The 15,337-nt window shown below is 40.2% G+C and overlaps 1 protein-coding gene and 1 long non-coding RNA gene across 7 annotated transcripts in view; one reads left to right on the top strand and one right to left on the bottom strand.

The window, feature by feature from the left end:
• The window catches only part of cped1 (cadherin-like and PC-esterase domain containing 1), a 229,699-nt gene extending 215,392 nt beyond the window's left edge, over positions 1 to 14,307 (bottom strand). For 3 of the 6 annotated variants that reach the window (XM_048549259.2, XM_048549258.2, XM_048549260.2), the window contains exon 1: positions 13,122 to 14,306. In XM_048549259.2, coding sequence (XP_048405216.2) covers positions 13,122 to 13,370 — 249 coding nt within the window. In that variant the 5' untranslated portion in view covers positions 13,371 to 14,306. Of the gene's footprint in view, positions 1 to 13,121 lie in introns of all 6 variants that reach the window. The other 3 variants (XM_048549257.2, XM_048549256.2, XM_048549255.2) reach the window with 3 other exon arrangements.
• On the top strand, positions 4,859 to 7,859 carry LOC125460999 (uncharacterized). Its single transcript, XR_007249368.2, has 3 exons — positions 4,859 to 4,929; positions 5,614 to 5,717; positions 7,331 to 7,859. It is a non-coding gene; the product is annotated as an uncharacterized LOC125460999 (long non-coding RNA).
• Positions 14,308 to 15,337: the final 1,030 nt, after the last annotated feature.

The following is a 15,337-nucleotide window of genomic DNA, read 5'->3' as shown; positions in this document are numbered from 1 at the left end:
CAACAGATCAGAGTCTAAACAAATAATAAAATCTAACTTTCCAATATATTTCTTAAAATAGTTTTGAAGTGAAAAATTACAGTCTAAAAATAGATTACAATGACATCTGATTCAGTGAATACAATTAAATATTGTTCTCTAAATGACTAAATGATTGAGTGTTGGGTAGTACTTTTGTCAGACTCTTTAGATGTAACAAAAGAATAACCTAAATAAACATTCAACATTAAGTAAACTACAATCGTTTACAGATAAATCTTAGCATGTGTTAGAATCAAACATCTATAGTAACTGATTTAATTAACTATGATTGTTTGAATTTGTAAAATTAGTATAAACTAAAAAAAAACTTCAATTATAGAAATTTTGGTCTATTCTTACACAGCATTGTACAGGGATAGGATACAATTATGTGGTTCAACAAGACTGCTTTCAACTACAGTTTTTATTATTTTATCGCTGCAGGACTCGCTGCCCTTTACTAAATACTGACCTGACTGCTATGGCATTTGACCTTCCATTTGGTAAGCTGGTGTGAAAGAATTGAAACTTTCTTCAAAAATGCTGCATGTTTGAGTTCTGGTACAAGTTTAAATATTTGTCATTTCTGTTTCCCTAATAATTAAGAATCTACTAACTTTGACAAGTTCTAGTATGAAATATATTCAAATTGGTACTATAAATTGCTAGCAAGAATACAAATTCAAAATTACACCCTGAAATTAAAAAAAGCACCATTTTGCAAAGAAGTACAAGAAAATCAATAAATCATGAGAGCACGTGAAGTCTCTTAATCTGCAAGAGTTAAAGTTCAAATGATCTTCAATTATTTCAAGCACCAGTTACAATTCCACTTCTTTTTTAATAAGTGTTAATACAGTGTAGTGGTAGGCTTAAAAAAATGTCTTCCAACCAGACCATTGACAGTCAACTGGACACAGCAATGAGCAATTGAAATAAAACTGAAAAGGACTGGAAAACAGTCCCAAAATAAAACTAGCCCATTTGACGGAAAAGGAGTCCTATAATACAGGTTTATTGATGGTTACTGTCTTGAAGAACCATTTCACTGAGCCACTTGGACATGTTGTTTCAGCATTCTGGAAAGGTACTGAAAGTACCAGGGAATGATGATACAAAATGTAATCTGGAATTCAGAACAGTATTAATATCAGGACTTTCTCCTATTCAGGGGACTTCTCCTTGGACTGGGATTGCAAATGGTGACAGGAACCCTGAGTTCTGCAGGCCAGTCATCATAAAGTGGTATCCCCAACTAGCAGGAAGCAGTGAGACTCATTGTTAAACATACTGAAAATAGGTTCAGTACTCATTAGTTTGCATGTGTTTCTAATATATCTGAAATAGATTACTGCTTAATATATTTTTGCTGCTATATATATATATTTATTGCTTATTCTTTTTCTTTATTCATTCAGGGGATGAGGGTGTTAGACCAGCATTTATTGCCCATCCCTAATTGTCCAGAAGGCAGTTACGAGTCAACCACTTTGCTGTGGGTCTGGAGTCATATGTAGGCCAGACATGGCAAGAGTGGCAGCTTCCTTCTCTAAAGGACATTCATGAACTAGATGGGCTTTACCGACAATTGGCATGGATTCGTGGTCATCATTAGATTCTTAATTCCAGATATCTTATTGAATTCAAATTCCACCATCTACCATGGGACGCCAGAATGTCATCTGGGTCTCTGGATTAACAGTCCAGCAATACTACCACTAGGCCCTTCCCTCCCTATGTACATGCATATAATTATTAACATGCATATATTTATCACTGCTTACATATATATACACACATATATATTTATATAGCCAGAAATGAACTTGTTAATTAGTGTCAGTAACTCATGGACTATTTTATCACATCCCACCAAACCCACTATTAAACCCTAACACAGAAATGTTACAATAATGCATTTTGCAAATGAAGTGCAAGACTACAATTAAGGATAAACAAAGAAATACAACAAAACCCAAACCTAGTATTTAATTTGGAATCTGTTTAATGTGTTGGGCATTAGCATTTTAAAATGTATCAAATTAGTTCAAACTGTGAATGGAAATTATTGAATAAATTTTGCCATCTCATATGTCTTGATGCAGATATCACTTTGGATCTCTAATTTGTTTGAAATTGGCATATTTCATATTCTGGTCAGGATTTGTAGTACACAATATCACATGGAAAAAACTGTTGAGAGGATATTTATTTTACAAGTGAAAGTTATGTCAGGAATGGTTTATAGATGTATCCAGAATAAACATTCCATTCAACAAATCCCAATACAACATTTTATACACACATACAACTTTGAATGACATGTACTACTAGTCAATCCCTCAAGCCACTGTAATGATTAATACACAGCATATGATTACTCACTTCCTCTGAGTCAATGATGTTGTGGTTCTTTAGATTTCCACTTTGTTTTCCTCTTTTTCTCTTCTGTCCTGATCCACAGAGGGCCAAACTCACTTCCTTGACCCTCAATCATTTTTCTTCTTTCTGTTCTATTCTTCGTTTACAAGACCAAGATACCATAAGCAGATATAGGCCATTCAGCCCATCAAGTCTACTCTACCATTCAATGATATCATGATGGTTAATCTCATAATTCTCAACTTTCCTGCTTTGCTCCTAGATCTCTTTATTCCTTTCATGATTAGACCTCTATCACAGCCTTGAATATAATTAACAACCCAGTTTCTACAGCTCTAAGTATTAAAGAATTCCACGATTTCTTTATCCTCTGAAAGAAAAAAAAATCCTACTCGTTTATTTTCTAAATGGGTGACTCTTTTCTCTGAAATTGTTTTCTGGACCTAAAAACCTCAACACTTCTATCCTGTCAAGCCCCCTAAGAATGTTTTATGTTTCAGTAATGTCTCCTCTCATTCTTCTAAACTCCAATGAGTACAAGCCCAACCAACTCCACTGTTCTCATAAGAAAATCTTTCCATACCCAGCGTAAACCTAGTGAACCTTTTGAGAATTTCCTCCAATGCCAGAATATCTTTCCTTAGAAAAGGGAACTAAAACTAGTCACAGTTTGTATTGTACCTACCATCCCTCCATACTTTCGCATTTGAAATAAAGGTTAACACTCTATTTGCCTTTCCTATTAACCTCTGAACTTGATTCTAGTATTTTGTGATTCAAGTACTAAGAGCTCCAAAGCCCTCCATGTTGCAGTTTTCTGCAGTCTTTCCCCATTTAAATGATATTCAGCTCTTCTATTCTTCCTTTTAAACTGTCAACACATCACATGTTTCCACATTCTATTCCATTCGCAAGTTTTAACTGCTCAATTTTTTTATTCACCTGTGGAACGTGGCCATTGCTGGCAGGCCAGCTTTTATTGTCTGTCCCTAGCTGCCCATGAGAAGGTGGTAGTGAGCTGCCTTCTTGAACCGCTGCAGTCCATGTATTGTAGGTTGGACCACAATACCCTTGTGGATTGCAGGATTTTGACCCAGCGACAGTAAAGGAACTGCAATATGTTTCCAAGTCAGGGTGGTGAGTGGCTTGGAGGAGATCCTGCAGGTAGTGGTATTCCCAAGAATCTGCTGCCCTTCATGGAAGCAGTTTTATGTTGGAAGATACTGTCTAATGTTCTCTGGTGAATTTCTGCAGAGTATCTTGTGAATTGTATACACTGCTGCTACTGAGCATCAGTGATGGAGGGGGTGGATGCTTGCAGATTTAGTGCCAATAAAGTGGGCTGCTTTGTCCTGAATTGTGTCAAGCTTCTTAAGTGTAGTTGGAGCCACACCCATCCAGGCAAGTGGGGAGTGTTCCATCTGACTTCTGCCTTGTATATGGTGGAAAAGATTTGGGGAGTCAGGAGGTGAATTGCTCACCACAGTATTCTTAACTTCTGACCTGCTCTTGTAGCCATTGTGTTTATGTCATAATCTGTTTATGCCCCTATGCAGACTCCTGTTTTGTCTTGCCTTACCTTCTAACTATTATCACAAACTTGGTGATAAGTATATCATACAAGTCATTAAGATGAGTATCATAAATAATCGGGGCCCCAACACTTAGCCTTGCAGCACTCCACTAGTTGTAGGATGCCATCCTTAAAATGTCCCCATAATCCCAACTCTACCTTCTATTAATTAGTTGGTCCTCTATCCATCCTAAGATACCATCCCAAACACCAGAAACTCACCTGGGACAAAACAACATTGTATAATGGGCTAAGTAGCCAGGACACATTTAGGGTAGTTTGACTTGTTTCTAACCAATGCTTTAGTAGAGCTGTTGGGTCTTGTCTTGTTTCTTGTCTGGCTTTCTTCAAGCCTCCCTCAGTCTACACTTTTCATCTTTTGTTTTTATCCTAACTTCTCCTTCAGTTGTTGCTAAGACAAGGCTTGTCAGGTCATTAATTCTAAAATCTATATTTGGCTACCTTTCTCTGTTTCACTGTATTTCGCAACCCTTTTGATTTCTGAACTTCTATGTTTGATCTAACTCATTCAGGGTAGAGACTGTGGTTAAATGTGGTCCTCAGCAGTCTCAATTACATTCTCTTTCCCAATCATTTAAGCTTCCCCATTTCCTCATTCTTACAGAGCTACTGGCACCTCATTATTTCACTTCTCACTACCCAGTCCCCTTCCTGTTGCTATATAGACATACTTCATGCTTGATACATTTTATGAGTGAGTTCTTCTCTGACAGCTTTCAGTACTGTAGTGTTTAATTGTATACTGATAAGGAAAGTATGCATAGACTGTTGTCATAGTGACAAGTAAGCAATCAAGTATTATAACGATGTTGTATTTTGTTAGTTACACAGTACTGATCTGATTTACTTCTGATGTGATGTCACAGAGAGACCAGTGGCATTTACATGAAACCAGCTGCCGTGGTTACCATTGACGTTGTCTGGAGACTGAAGTAAGTGCAAAGTAGTTTGTTCATTTACCAGTAGACTGTACATTAGGAGAGTAGAAATATGAGCGAGAATGGTGTAAAGAAATGTTATTCAGCATATTAAAGGAAAGAACTAGCAATTAAATACACAGTTCCACAATTTCAAATGTTCTAAAGTGATTTACAGTTGATGAAATGTCATGACTGATATAACGTTATAGAATCATAGAGTAAGACAACATGGAAAGAGGATATTTGGCCCAAACTGGTCCATGCTGACCATGGTGCCCACTCAGCTAGTTCTACTTGCCCACATTTGCTCCATATCCCTCAGGTCCTCCTTAAATCTTTCCCCTCTCACCTTAAATCTCTGCCCCCCAGTTTTCAATTCCCCATCCCTGGGAAAAGGGCAATATGCATTCATCCTATCTATGCCCCTCATGATTTTATACACCTCAATAAGGTCACCCCTCATTCTCCTACGTTCTGAAGAATAAAGTCGTATCCTGGCCAACCTCTCCCTATAACTCCAGCCTACTAGGCCTGGTAACATCCTTGTAAATCTTCTCTGTGTACTTTCCAGTTTAACCATGTCTTTCCTAAAACAGGGTGACCAAAACTACAGAAGTACAGCTTCACCAACAACTTGTACGACTGTAACATAACTATGCCTATACTCATTTTTTTTGGTTTTTTATTCATTCACAGGATGAAGGCATCACTGGCTAGGTAACATTTACTGCACATCCCGAATTACCCAGAGGGAAATTAACAGTCAACCACATTGCTGTGGGTCTAGAATCACAGACCAGGTAAGGATGGCAGTTTCCTAATTCAAATTCCACCATGTGCCATAGAGGGATTTGAACCCAGGTCCCTAGGACATTTAACTGAGTTTCTGGATTAACAGTCTAGCAATAATACCACTAGACCATCACCTCTCCTGGCCTTCAGTGATCAATGCCTCAAATGGTGACGGTCAGCATGCTAAATGCCGTCTTCAAGTGCTGTCCACCTGTGATGCTGCTTTCAACAAACTATGACAAGTACGGGCATATATGGACATGTTCCGCTTTGCAGAACACCTACGCTCATTTCACATTAAACAACTGCACCTCCCAGTCGTGAACCATTTCAACTCCCCCTCCCACTCCTCAGATGACATGTCCATCCTGGGCCTCCTGCAGTGCCACAACGATGCCAACTGCAGGTTGCAGGAACGGCAACTCATATTCCGCTTGGGAACCCTGCAGCCCAATGGTATCAATGTGGACATCACAAGATTCAAAATCTCCCCTTCCCCCACTACATCCCAAAGCCAACCCAGCTCGCCCCCTCCCCCTACCGCATCCCAAAACCAGCCCAGCTTGTCTCCGCCTCCCTAACCTGTTGTTCCTCCCACCTATCCCCTCCTCCCACCTCAAGCCCCACCCCCATCTCCACCTACTAGCCTCATCCCACTCTCTTGACCTGTCTGTCCTTCCTGGACTGACCTATCCCCTCCCTAGCTCCCCACCTACACTCACCTTTACTATTCTATACTACTCCATCCCCGCCTCATTGACCAGTCTGTCTCCTCTCCACCTATCTTCTCCTTTATCCATCTTCTATCCACCTCCCCCTCTCTTCCTATTTATTTCAGAACCCCCTTCCCCTCTCCCAGTTCTGATGAAGGGTCTAGGCCTGAAACATCAGCTTTCCTGCTCCTCTGATGCTGCTTGACCTGCTGTGTTCCAGCTGTACACCATCTTATCTCCAATTCTCCAGCATCTGCAGTTCCTACTAAACCTGAATAGTAAACTTGCTCTCGGTGGCTAATGTGTTTTCCCCTGTCTTCTCAATGGTACACCCCCCGCCTTATTCAGAGTCTCACCCCCCTGCCAAACTAGTTTAAACTCTCCTGGTAACACTAGCAAATCTAATGTTAAGAAACATAGCAACAAATTTGCATTCAGAAGGCTTTCACAAGACAAATAAAGACAAAATAATGGATTGGATTTTGCTACAATAATAACAGGAAGGCTGTCAGCGATCACCATTATTACTGAGTGGTATCCACTTATACGTAGTTCAACATGGATTTACAGAAGTTATTGTTACTAATAAGCTGCTTGCACACAGCTATAATTTTGCTGGCATCTCCATAGATATCAATTTAGTGGTACAAACTGCGGGCAATAATTTATTGTTGCACTAAAGATCAATGAAAACTTTAGGCCTTGTTCAATCATGAGTAACAATGATTTTAATGGAATATCAAATTACTGTTGAATACCCTCTCTGATCTTTGAAAAGTAATCTTGCAAATAAAGAGTCTAGCCACTCAGAGCAACATTAATGCTGCAATTTGTTCAGAAGATGTCTTTTTGTGCTTTGCTTTTTATATCTTTTACTTAACCCTGTGCATATGTTCAATCTTTTGCAGGCCTGTACATCGATTTAAATATAATTTATATTCCCTGCCTTCACTTCCTGCGCTTACATCAGTGAGAATTCTTCAATCTGATTGCTCAGGCAGCTTTTCTGCTGCCTGTCCTGTTCATAGCCCCATGCATAGAACAAACAGGTGTTGAAGGAGTAGAGATCAGGAACCTTCACTGATAAGTCCATGGAAAGTCTGGGTTTAACTATGTGGCACAAGAATTGTGAAACTTCAGGTCTTTCTATTTTGTTTGGCTTTTGATGGATATATGTTGATCAATTATCCTGTGTTTGTCTTCAAATAGTGGAGTTGCAAATTTTTGCATTCTTCTATTAGGACCGGTCTCAGATGCCTGTTTTGTAGCTTACCCAAAAGGTAAAACCTCTGAAAATTCATGACATTCTCAGTATTGTACCCATGTATCAGCATAGACTATGTGCTCATAGCTCATTGTGAATTCAGTTACACACAATCTTCAGATTAAAATATATGATACTACCACTGAGAAAAGGATCAGGTTAAAACTCTTGCCTTTCATGCACAACTTATTGATATCAATTTTATAAAATGGTTTAAAACTTATCATCAAAGAATCTGCAAAGCTTCCATATGAATTAAAGATAAGTTTTATTGGAACTAATGACATACCTGACTGATCAGTGATGAGCTGAATTCATAAATTCAACCAATTAATTTTCAACAATCTGGAATGAAAAGCTAGTCTCAGAAATTATGTTTATGAAATTATCATCAATTGTTGTAAAATCTCATCTGATTCACTAATGTCCTTTAGGGGATAAATTAGTTGCTGTGACATGATCTGACCTATTTGTTATGTCAGACCCACAACTATGTTACCGACATGACTGTTCTCAAGGACAAACAGGGATAGACAACAAGTTGCTAGCCTTGTCAGCAATGGCCACATACCATGAAATAATAAAAAGATATGCATAGCATAGATGTTTAGTAGTTTCCAGAACTTGCTGGGCACTATACCAACAAAGTTTGAAATTTTCAATTTATATTTATACTAAATTTTCAAACCTAACTGGTCAAAACATTTCTACTGATATCCAGTTTCAGATGAAGATTTGAATTTTGTAATTGTGCCATTTCAAATTATCTGTGCCTCTTTGGAATGAAAGTGTTGGACATTGCTTCAAAATATATATTCTGAAATGGAAACATGCTCACTTCTGTGACTACCTTCATAATAACCCTAAAATAATCCCCTGTTACTGCTCTTTATCTTTTTAAAATATTTTGACATCTTCTAGAAGGCTGATGTTTGTGCAGCAGCAATACAAACAACAGATTAATAAGGCAAAACCACCAAATACTATAAGTTACTTTAGCTTTAAAACCAAATGTCATTAAATTGCATATCTGGCATGATTAGGTTTGAATATTTTATAGTCACATTGCATTCATTTTCTTTTATAATCTTTGGTAGTGAAAGTCTCTTTTTGTGTTTCGCAAAGCACACTTATCCATGATAAGTGTCATGTGGCTATTACAAAGTGATCAATAAAGTTTGAGGTAATACTAAAAGTACACTCTCCCATCTCATTTATCATTAATGTAAATAGTTTACTAATGTTTCTGTGTGGGGTCTCCTTTTAAATAATCATAGGGACTATGTCAATATTGACACATTCCTGGGACACTCTTGTCCTTATTTCCAAGAGATTGTGTCAGCTATCAAACAAAACAATACTATCAGAGAAGACTGTTTTGACACAAACAAGACATTAGTTAGTCAACAAATCCAGAAATCTAATCAAGCTGAAAACACATGACATTGTGAACTCTCATGATCCTTTCACTTATTGCATAAGGCTTAACAAACCCCAACTAGAAATCTAGCTTTGTGAGGTCCTTTGGGTATCCTCTGGCTACTACTCCATCCTCCTGCTGTTGGAACAAGGAAATCTGGGAGATAACATGTGGAAGTATTTGAAGGAGGCACAACAAGTTAATAAGACGCAGATTTAAGATAATTGACAAGTGAACCAATAAGGATTAAAAGATCTTTTTAACATATTAATTATAATGAGCTGAAATGCCTTGTCTGAAATCGCAAGAGATGTAGATTTAATAGCAACTTTCTAAAGAGAATTGAATGCATATCTGAAAATTTAAAATCTGTGGATCTAACAGGAAAGATCGGCATAATGAGAATAATTGCACAACTCACTCAAAAAGGCATAGTGGGCCAATAGCCACCTTCTGAATAATATCATTCTAATGTTACTAATGCAACATCCATAATGGCTTCATTTTTTAACTTACAAAAGATCAATCGAATTGAATATATGCTCTTGAATGCTTTCTTATAAATGTACGGTAATTGGTGTATTCTCATGTTCTTGTTTGATATCTGTTTAAGTAGTGAGTTAACGTTGAGTGCTTTAAGTTCACAGTATAATTCTTGAACCTGAGAGCCAGGAATGTTCTTAAGTCATCAATCAATCTAGCATTTCGAACTTTCCAAATATATTAAGTAACTATTGGTTACATGGTGTTAATGGGTACATATATTGTATAAAAAGTATGTAAACTTGTGTCAAATCTAGGACCATTGCAAATCTAATATTCTCTGCTTCTCCAAAAAGAATACATGTTGAGACAATAGATTTAATAGAGCATCAAAAGCAGAAAGTGCTGAAGGAACTCAATATGTCTAGCAGCATCTGAAGAAGGTGACGCTTCTTCAAAAGTGAGAGCAACTTGAAAATGGCAGTATTTATGTTGATAATGGGGTATGAGGTAAGGACTGAAGTTGAATAGATCACGACGATGCCCAAAGACAGAAACAAAAAAAATGAAGAAGCAAATAGATGGAATGCTGATGACAAGTCAGAAGAAAGAAAGATGCTGAATGGGTGAAAATGAGAAGTGTGAGTAGTTGAAATTGGGTGCTGGGCTATACGTACAGGGTCTGGCAGTGTGGGGACAGGTATTGCACATGGAGGAAGGTATTCACATTCTGAAATCGTTAAATTCAATGTTGAGTCCTGAATGCTATGAGGTAGTTAAGCAGAAGATGAAGTGGTATTCCTCCAGCTGGCATTGAGCTTCACTGGAGCACTGCAGTACTCCTGAAACAGGAATGTTGGTATAGGAACTTGATGGCATGTCAAAGACACGGGCAACTGGAAGCTCAGGGTCACTTTAATCGATAGAACAGAAGTGTTTTGCTGAGTTTGTGCTTCATTTCCCCGGTGTAGAGGAGACTTCACTGTGAACACTGAATACAGTAGAGTACATTGAATGAAGTGCAGGGAAATTGCTACTTCACCTGGAAGGTATATCTGAGGCCTTGGATAGTGAGGACGGAGGAGGTAAACGGCAAGTATTGTAACTTTTCCGATTGCATGGGAAGGTGCCATAGGATGTTTGGAGGTGTTGGGAGTGGAGGAAGTGTGGAGCAGGATGTCCTAGTAGGAGCAGTCCCTGCAGAATGCTGACAAGAATGGGGTGGGGAATATGTATCTGGTGATGGTATCCTGCTCGATGTGGATGCTGGTGGGATAGTAAGTGCAGGAACGCTATCATTGTTGTTAGAGGGAAAGAAAGAGGAGTGGGGACAGAAGTATGGGAAATAGTTTCGACATGGCTGAGGTGACACAGAATCTTCAGTTGAGGAAAAAGGCAGACATTTCTGAGATCCCCTTGTAGACTGTGGCATCATCAAGACAGATGCAGACATGGAGAAATTAGGAGGAAGGAATGGAGTCCTTACAGGAAGCAGGGTGTGAGGATGTGGAGTTCAGGGAGTCAGTACATTTACAATGGATATCAGTGGGTAGCTTGTCCCCAGACGTGACCGTATACATTGCATACAATATGATGTCCTCTACACTGGGGAGATGAAACACAGACTGGGCTTCCAGTTGCCTGCCACTTCAACACACCATCACATTCTCACAGCAACATTTCTGCCACAGGCCTGCTGCAATACTCCAGCAAAGCTTATGCAAGCAGGAGGAATAACACTTCATCTTCTGCCAAGGTACTTTTCAGTCTTCAGAACTCAAAACTGAGTTTAAAAATTTGAGAACGTGAACATCATCCTCCATGTTCATAACCCACCCATACACCCCTCAGGCTTGTTTTGCATGGGTAGCTCCCAGCGGAGCCAACCCAGTTTCAACCATTCACATTTCTCGTTAGCACCCATTCTGCATCAATCTCTCTCCTGCTTAATGTCAGCAATCCTTTTGTCTGCTTTTCTTTTATTTCAATCTCTTTCTCACTGGACATTATCTCTATCTATTCCGGTCACGTCCACACACACACACCCCTTTACCCTTAATCAGCATAAATACCAACCTATCCCAGCTGCTTTCATTTCTGATCAAGGGTCACTGGACTTCAAATGTTAACTTTTTTTCTCTCAGATGCTACAAGACCTATTGAGTTTCTCCAGAACCCTTTGGTTTTCATTCAGATTCCCAGTTCACAGTTCTTTGTTTTATTTTAAATTACATTCTATCCTTTGTACCTCCACCTGTATATTCAAACCTGGTCCATTGTACCAGAAGAAAGAGTTATGTTATATTTGTGATAACACAGCGTGCAGCGGAAGAAACACAGCAGGATCGGAGGAGCAGGAAAGCTGACGTTTCGGGCCAGGGCCCTTCTTCAGACCCGAAACGTCAAATTTCCGGCTCGTCTTACGCCGCCTGGCCTGCTGTGTTCATCCAGTTGCACACTGTTTTCTCAGACTCCAGCTTCGTCAGTTCTTACTATTTCTATGTTATATCTGTGATCCTTGTGTGCTGAAGAAAACTTCTTAGTTTCTAGTTATGAAGAAGGGTCACTGGACTTGGAAAGGTTAACTGTGCTTTCTCTCCACAGATGCTGCTAGACGTTCTGAGCTTTTCCAGCAACTTCTGTATATGTTCCTAAATCCGTACTGTTAATTTAGATCTTTTCTTTAAAAAAAGTTACAAAGACACACTACTTAAAAGGAAGAACGGAGAAGTAATGATGACGAGTTGGGGCTTGGATTTAACTTTTTTTAAAAAGAAGTGTTGTACAAGGAACACAAATGATGAACCGGCGGTTAAGAAGTTTCAGCCAGTTACGGTATGAAGAAGACGGAATTAGAATACCTGTGAACGTTCAGACCTCATTGTACAATTGACAGCAGGGTGCTAGCCTCCGATATAATCAATATCAGCATCTGATACAATGCTGGTCAATTCTTTGAGGTTCGTGAATGTGGCGTTGATTAAAAAGAAAAAGCTACGTGAAGTTGTTACAAACGGTCTGTCGGAAGCAGACTCTGGGCAGAGCTGATCAGGTAACACGACTGCAGTTTAAAATCAGATCACTAACAGATGCATATTCCCCCACTCCGACACACAGACATACATTTGAACTTTTGAACCGGGCCTTGGAACATCCGCTGGTTGGAAGCATTTCATCGTGTCCGCCACTAAAAATAAGCTAAACCCTATCCCTATCAACTCCTAACCCTATAAATTTGATGTGATCCAGCTTTCATCACTTCCTTACTGGAGCTCAGACTCCAACCGGACATAGCAATCCGCCAAAGGCTGAAAGTTTTTACGCTGGAAAACTTCCACTCCAGTCTTAAAAAAACATACCAAAGGAAACACTCGGTTCCATTATTAAAAGAGCAGCGTTTTATTTGTTCAGCCTCCTTTAAAGTCCTAAGTCAGGATAAAACAAGGAAACACGACATGGAGCGTTTACAAACACCGCGAACCTGTGTTTAAGCAGCGAAACAGAGCAGCTGACAGTGTAAAGCGTTTCCCACCTCTGTTAGTTTCAGTGGTACATCCAATGCAGGTAGGCAGCTGGGGCTCCATCCCAACGGCTCGCTGTCTGCTGTCAGTTGTGTTGGTTGAATCCAGGAAGGCGGTTTGAGCAGCAGGCTGCCCGTTCGGAGGCGGAACACTGTCAGTGATGGGTAAACCAGGCACACAGCTATTGCCAGCGCTAGCACCACCGGCCGTGGGGGCCACCGCAAGCGGAGACAGCGAGCCAGCGCCAGGCGGGGACCCATGTCGACAGCAATCCGCACCCCTCTGCCCTGCACCGTCCCTCCCTCACTCCTCCATGGCACGGAACTTGTTTGAGAAACAGCCGGATCCGAGTCAGTGCTCAGTACACCCCCCCCCCCCCCCCCAAAACAGGGGGGAGGCTGCTACCTTAGCTCTGTGTGTCCAGGCTCTCTGGATACGTGGCCGCTTAACGCTCCCTGCAGAATGCTCCTGCAGGAGAAATATAACGGTCCCAACAAGGTCCACTGAGCATCCCACCAATCGGCTGCATCACTTGGCGAGGAGCGTGAGATCCATCCAGGGGCAAGTCTTGGAGGTCCATGTTCAACTGGACCTTCACATGTCACCCACGCAAACCGTCCTCGTCAACGAGTGAAGAGACCAGGGCACATCGCAGCGAACTTTCTTTTCAATTTTGGGGCGGGGCGGGGGGGGGGGGGGTGAGGTTTGGCGGGTTTTCCGTACTCGATTCGGAGGCAAAAGTGCGTTGAAGTCCTCCGAAGATTTCTCAGGTCAGTATTGCCCCGTGTTAACTAGCGCGTTGCGGGCGCTGCTGGGTTGCCCAAGTTTTCTGTCACTGAACTCTTTTCCTGCTCTCAGTTAAAAATTAATCGGTTCACTCTGCGTCATAGAGCTGGGTCCAAAAGAGGTGCTGTTTGCCTGCAGGAAGCAATTCCTAAACTCAGTGATTAGATCCAGTTGGGACTGCCGCTTCATAGCAGAAACAAACTAACTTTCACCGAAGTAGGTTGAGACAGGCAAAGACGACTCTTCCTAAATTGAAAAAAAATTAAGATGTAACTTAATTAAACGAAGAACCTTTTTCTTTGTATTTTGCGCCTGTTTCTGGGATATCGAGTCTCCTCGTTCTTCCCTACAGTCACTTGTTTAAATACTTTCTCGGGCACGGTTTCCGTTAAGTTCCCGAAAAACAAACTCTTCTGGATGACGCCCTGCTCCCGTAAGTGGGTGGGCGGGAACATCTTCGTTCTTTTTAATATTTAAAGTGACAACTTTTATAAAAAATAGATTGCATTCATTTAAATACAATCATGCCCATCGGTATAGTGCTTAAAAACAAGTGAACAATTTGCAATGCGTTAATTCTGTGTGAACTTTCTATTATGTCTATTACATTTAAAATAAATAGGCAGATTTTTGTCCCTTTAATACAGAATATACAGAGAACATGATGGTCTGACATTGTACCATATAACGCAATATTGGACAGTCAGATTCATATGTTCTCATCTCTGGTACACCATATTTGGGCCCAAATGGTGAGAATATCAGTATGGCATCAATTCCAAAAGCAGAATGTAACCGGAGGACAACCCAGTTGGAAAGAGTTTTCAAAGAACTGCAGAGGATGTGGGTGTCTCTTGTAAGGCACCATTTCTTATCTCACCATATCTGATTTGAACTGGTGGTGGTGGTGAGAAACTTTCTTGCTGCAATCTATCCGCTTACGATACCCCCTCAATGCTGTTGAAAGAGGAAATTCTGTGACTGTGTTCCTGCATTGTTAAGAAATGTCAATGTTGTTCCAAGTTAACATGATCTGGGACTCTGTGGCGAACTTGAAACTGGTGACATTCCTGTGCAAGTGCTGTCCTAGTACTTCTAGGTGTTAGAAATTGTGGGTTTGCAAGATGCTGTTAAGTGAGCATGATAAGTTGCTGCAGTGCATCTTGTATAGGGCCACACACTACTCTCACTGTGAGCTGGATTGTGTCCCTGTGGCTGCTTTATTTTGGATGTGTCTAATTTTGAGTACAGTTGCACCTGCACTCATCCAGGCAGGTGGAGTGTATTCCATCACACTCCTGAGTTTTTGAAGATGGACAAACCTTTGGAAGTAACAAGTAAATTAACTATCAATGCAGCTGGTGGTATTCCATATGTTAGCGTGTATGACATGCACTACAGAGACTCAGTTTCAAGTTGAGACAGGTATCTTGAAGTCTAT

This window comes from Stegostoma tigrinum, chromosome 18 (genome assembly GCF_030684315.1).
Source record: "Stegostoma tigrinum isolate sSteTig4 chromosome 18, sSteTig4.hap1, whole genome shotgun sequence".
Taxonomy (NCBI): domain Eukaryota; kingdom Metazoa; phylum Chordata; class Chondrichthyes; order Orectolobiformes; family Stegostomatidae; genus Stegostoma; species Stegostoma tigrinum.
This window is presented reverse-complemented; position numbering and strand designations above follow the sequence as displayed.